Source organism: Coccinella septempunctata, chromosome 3 (genome assembly GCF_907165205.1).
Source record: "Coccinella septempunctata chromosome 3, icCocSept1.1, whole genome shotgun sequence".
In the NCBI taxonomy this organism is placed as follows: Eukaryota; Metazoa; Arthropoda; class Insecta; order Coleoptera; family Coccinellidae; genus Coccinella; species Coccinella septempunctata.
The window spans coordinates 22,875,029-22,881,175 of record NC_058191.1 but is presented as its reverse complement, the minus strand read 5'-3'; the positions used below and the strand labels follow the sequence as shown (position 1 = coordinate 22,881,175).

The following is a 6,147-nucleotide window of genomic DNA, read 5'->3' as shown; positions in this document are numbered from 1 at the left end:
TAGTCGCCTGTGTCCTGGAAAAAGAGATACTATCACAAGAGGAAGGATTAAAAAACAAAAACGTTATTTAAATGACTCACTTAAAAATTTGTATGCAAAATTCAAGCAGAACCATCCTACCTCGAAAATTTCTTATGCTACCTTTTGCAAATTTCGACCATTTTGGATATTGCAGCCAACTGTGAACAACAGACAAACTTGTATGTGTATCACACATGCCAATATGAGTCTTATGGTGCAAAAACTGAAATATCTAATAATGATCAATGAAAATTCTCCACAAGAAGTAGTAAAATCGTTGTGTTGTAATCGCGATAGTGAAAAATGTTTGGAGAGAAAATGCCAAAATTGTAAAGAAAAGAAGATATTCTTTTTAGAATACGATGGAGAAGATTTCACCAGTTACCAAAAGTGGCTGACTAAAAGAGAAGTAGTTGTAATAAAGGGACAAGGAAAAACTTGTTCCAAAACTATTAAAGAACAGGTACATTGCAGAAAAAGAGAGCTTTGTGAGCAATTAAATTTAGCAATACCCAAGTTTTTGTTGCATATAAGGAATATCTCCCATCAGTACAAAAGTATAGATCAAATAAAGAAATCATTGTCCGATACTGAGGTGCTTTTCCATATTGACTTCTCGCTGAAGAAGTACAATCAGTACACTTTGGGGGCTCTAAGCAGCAAATATCTTTGCATACGGTAGTGGTTTATTATAGACCTACTAGTGAATCAGCTGTGGTGCCATTATCTTTTTGTACAATGTCATATGATCTAAGACACGATCCCATTGCCATATGTGTTCACTTAGATCTAGTGATAACAGAAATTAAAAAAGTTGTACCTACTTTAAATACTACGCATTTCTTAAGTGACGGGCCCACAACACAGTATCGAAACCGGAAAATGTTTTTTTTGATGGGTGCTTATCTTTCTAAAAAACTGCATACAAACACTGTGAGATGGCACTACAGTGAAAGTGGCCATGGTAAAGGTGCGCCTGATGGCGTTGGAGGCTACATAAAAAGAGAAGCAGATCGTCTTGTCTCTTCTGGTAAAGATGTTTCCGATTTTGAAAAATTACTTGATGCTTTTAGCACTTCTTCTGTCAAAGTTTTTGGACTGAACAAACATGATTTCAATGAAGCATACAAAAACATCGAGTTGTTGATACCAGAAAACCTTTCAACATTCAAAGGGACGTTAAAGTGCCATGAAATTTGCTGGCTGAGATCATTGCCTAATATTTTTTCTGTAAGAAAATTGACCTGTTTAGAGTGTAGCCCGGGCATAAACTGCCCTCACTATGGCTTGGGAAACATACACATAGACTTGGATGGTAATTAAACTATTCTGTAGACCTATGTATTTTTTTCAACTTTTTTTTATTTTATAGAGAGTATCTGGAAGAATCCTGAAAATGACCCATATAAAGAACCTTCTGTGGGTACTAGCTCCTTCGACGTCAATCATAATGCTTGTAATAATATGAAGAATTACAATGAGAATCACGGTTTCAATGTTGATGAACCTAATATTAGCAACAATGGTAAGCAAAATAGGTGCGTTCTCCAATTTTGGTAAGATTTTAATTTATATTCTACTTTTACAGGTACCAATACAAGAATGATTCCACATAATCGTATTGACTATTATGAAGTATATTCATCCTCTGAAGGTTCAAGTGATGAAGAGATTCCACTAATCCAGTATAAAAAAAAAACACCTTAGGAACCACTAGCATTATCTCTTTTCGTTAATAATGTTATCCCCTCCGTGAATACCATTATAAATAAAAATTCGATTTCTTAGGGTTTTTTTACTCAGCGAGCTCGGAGGGAATGTATTTTACTTACTATAGTACTAAATAAACATTTGGATACTGAAAAATTAATAAATAATATATATAAATAATAATAATAAATAATTTAAAAAAAAATTAAAATCATGAAGCTCGGCTCTCCATTTATTAAGAATGACCCTACTGCAAAACATTCAAGGTACCGTCAAATGGGGAAACATTGACCCTTTGCGGACAACTTTGGCCCAAATAAAGAAGAAAGAGTAATTTCAATATAGCGCCAACAAATGAAACAGCAACTCTAGGGTGTAAAATCTAGTAGATAGAGGGCATTTCTGTACTTCCACTGAAAGCATCCCGACAGCGACCGTTTGCTTTTCAGTCGAGTGGTGATCCTGAAGCCGACAGGTCGATTTTTAATCCATATATTACGCATTGAAACTTTTATCGGCACCTATTGTTAGTAAAGTTCTAGTAACTCGGTAAGTTTATTAGCGTTATAGTCGACTATGAAGTAGAGGGTAACATATTTTTCAGCTATATTTTTTACTTTTTTTTGTATTTGGGCGGCAGAATGTGATTTAGGTTAACTTTGGCCCATATTTTGGGGCAACATTGGCCCGGGCCAATGTTACCCCAACAATAAGTAGCAACAAATATTTTACAACCATATTTTTTTTTAGGGTAGTTAGTAATGCCTCGACTCCCAAAAAAACGCCTTGGGTCAAGACCCTATGCAAATTATACGTCTGAAAAACTTGAAGAATGCTTACAAGAAATTAGATCAGGTCGGATGTCGCAACGAAATGCTGCCGCAACTTATAGGATTCCTAGATCTACAATCAAAAATAAATTGAAGGGCAAACACTCAAAAAATATTGGCCGATCTCGAGTGTTTTCAGATGCGGAAGAAGCTGCTTTTGAACAACATCTTATCAAGTTGGCAGATTTCGGTTTTCCTGTAGTTGCAATGGATTTTCGGATGGCTGCTAAAGCTTACTTAGACAAAAAAGGATCCCGTATTTCATTATTCAAAGAGAATCTGCCTGGTTATGAGTGGACAAAATCTTACTTGATGCGTCATAAAAAATTAGCCCTGCGAATTAGTTCCAATATCAAGAGAGTTCGAGCAGAAGTTTCTGAAGCTGAATTGAATGACTATATGGAAAACTTAGGAGTCGCTGTGGAAAACATTCCACCCTCTCGAATATGGAATTACGATGAGACCAACTTAAGTGACGACCCAGGAAATAAAAAAGTCATTTGTAAAAGAGGAGCTAAGTATGTTGAAAAAATATGCAATTTTAGCAAAAGTGCCACTTCTGTTATGTTTTGTGGCAATGCAGAAGGAAAATGCCTTGCTCCTTATGTTGTATACAAAGCCGAGCATCTCTGGAATACTTGGACAGAAAATGGCCCCCAAAAATGTCGCTACAACCGCTCCAAGAGTGGGTGGTTTGACGGAACTACATTTGAAGATTGGTTTGAATATCATTTTCTTCCGGAAGTGAAAAACGAAGATGGACCTGTTATTTTAATAGGTGACAACCTCTCGTCGCATATCAGTGCTAGGGTTCTTCAACTATGTGAGCAGAATAATATAAGATTCGTATGTTTACCGCCAAATACAACCCACCTCACCCAACCATTGGATGTGGCATTTTTTGCTCCGTTAAAAAGAGCTTGGCGAAATATTCTAACCAAGTGGAAAGAGTCAAAAAGTGGTTCCAGATTTTCAACCATTCCCAAAGATTATTTTCCAACCTTACTTAAAGAACTTATTCGAAATCTAGAAATGGATAAAAGCCAGAATCTTATTTCTGGTTTCAGAAAATGTGGGATTTATCCTTTAAATAAGCAAATGTTACTGGATCGCCTACCAAAAAACTTGACTGAAGAGAATAAAGATATGATGAGTTCAGCTTTCTTAGAACAAATAGAGGCAAAACGTGCAGAATATTTGGGAATTGAGAATAGGACCAAGCAGAGAAGAAAAAAATTGCAGGTTCCTGCTGGGAAAAGCATAAGTTCCAGTGACCTGATAAGTCCAGAGACCATGCCTAAATCTTCAAAACAAATATCTGCTAAGCGAAAACGAGATTTGTCCTCAAGCTCTTCTGAGAGCTCCTTAAATGAGATTGATTTAGAATCTGATAATCTAAGCGAATCATTTTCTGATATGCTTGAAGACGAGAATAATGAGGTTATTCAAAATCCTGAAATTGAGAGACCAGGTCATGCGAATTTAAACATAGGCGATTTCGTGTTGGTAACGTTTAATGCCAACCAATATCCTGGAAAAATCATCAAGATTTCAGAAGAAGGACCCACAGTAGACTGTATGGAAAAAGGGATTAAATTTTGGAGGTGGCCAGAAAAAAATGACACATTTTTGTACAGTTGGGAGAATGTCATTATGAAAATTAATGAGCCAAAAATGGTGTCTAAGAGAAATCAGTACAAAGTTCCAGAAATTGACAATTTTGTTGAAAAATAGGTGTATATTTTAGTATGCATGGAGGATATATATTTTTTGTTGTAAAATTTTGTATTTTTTCAGTTTATTATATATTTGAAATACCGCCAGTAGTTTTTTTTCAGCTTCTATTTACTAAAAATCCATTTAACCCACTTTGTTTCAGTGTAACATTAACCCGAGACCTAATTAACATGCACGGGACAATGTTTCCCCGATTCAAGGTAACTTTGGCCCACTTGAAAAAAATTTTTTTTTTGACAAATAATTTATTGTACAGATAAACTGAAGTACAAAATCTGTGGGACTATCCATTATGATGTATAAATTAAAATTACTCACCATAGAGATTAACAGGTGCTTTATTACAAGCCAAAAATGACCACAAAAATAAAAAAATTGGGTCAATGTTTCCCCATTTGACGGTATGAAGTATATACCAACTTCAATCAAATGATATAATTTGCATAAATAGGTAAACAAATAACAAAAAATAAAAATACGAGTAGAAATCCGTAAAACATGGAATTCATTAGCTCCCAATCACATGTTAAAATAGATATTATAAAAAGAATAAAGAATAATTCGAAAATTCCATTGAATAGATTCAACCTCTCGTTCAACCTGGTTGTGGTAAGGTAAGACCTAGGGTGAAACAGTTGAATTGTGATGAAAAATGAACATATACAAATATTTCGGTGACATTATGGCACAAATGGATAGATTTGATAACACGTGCAAGTAGATGGAAAACGTTAAAGAGGAAATAAGTTACTTACCAAGAATCAAGTGGTAATCAAACTGGAATTTATTTCGTTCCATATCAATACACACGTTAGTCTCACACAAACACACAAAACGATCGAGCAAACGCGCAAACGACAAAATCAAAATGGCACCAATGAATGCTTCCTTGTTCGGCTTGCGCTTCTTCGAATGAAACCTAAATCTCACGTACTGCCGTTTCTTGTTTCTGCACTAAGCAGGTGGCTAGAGTGGCTAGTGATCAGTGTTGCCGGGTCCAGAAATTTTATTCCCCAGTATCCAGAGTAGAGTAAATCTTTACTATGTTGAATTACCTAGATTCTTGATTTTCATTTTTATCAAGCCTTGAGAAGAACGGATAGAGATATAGAGAATATCGACTTCTTTAAGTAGTACTTGTTAAGTTCATTTGTATCCAAGGAATAAAATTATTTATTTTAAGTCAGTTCCTAAGACAATATGATTAAAAATAATTCATCTACTTCACAAATTATTTATTAGGTACTTATAATGATTGAATGCCGGTTATACAGTTACAGATAAAAGCTGAATCCAACGTTGAACCCAATTCAACTGACTGCCTGACAATGACAAAATAGAACTGAACTGTCCAAAATTACAATGGATTCAACTTTGAACTCGGTTTGAACCTGAACTGTAGAATGTAAAACCGTAGCTTAGAGTAATTGAAGATAGTGTAATATATGAAATAGAACAGATTTCTGGACATCGGAAAATAAATCTTAGGAAAATTTCTCCAACCTGGCATCGCTGCTGATTCTATCGGGGGGGACTGTGAATGCCGCGTCGACGCACACTAGTCTAGTCGAGAGAAGAGCGCGTTATTTGAAAGTTAATTAGGATATGACGAAAATTTAAAGATGAATTTAATATACATAAAGGGGTAGTAGGTAATTGAGTATCTCCGAAGTAATTCAAGGGATAAAATTAAATATAAATTAATGCTACTCTGTGCAATATAGTTTCAATAGAAAATCTACAGACGAAATTATAAATTGTTGAAGAAACAAGGTATAGACTATAACGTCAAATATATTCATACAGATAGATATTTTGTTGTTGTTATTTGCTCTTTCGACGTACTATA

The 6,147-nt window shown here is 34.9% G+C and overlaps 1 protein-coding gene across 1 annotated transcript; it reads left to right on the top strand.

Annotated features, from left to right (window-relative positions):
• Positions 1–2,003: 2,003 nt before the first annotated feature.
• On the top strand, positions 2,004–4,698 carry LOC123310234 (MFS-type transporter clz9-like). Its single transcript, XM_044893698.1, has 2 exons — positions 2,004–2,280; positions 2,482–4,698. Exon 2 carries the CDS (start codon positions 2,493–2,495, stop codon positions 4,293–4,295), a length of 1,803 nt encoding a protein of 600 aa, XP_044749633.1. The 5' UTR covers positions 2,004–2,280; positions 2,482–2,492; the 3' UTR covers positions 4,296–4,698.
• Positions 4,699–6,147: the final 1,449 nt, after the last annotated feature.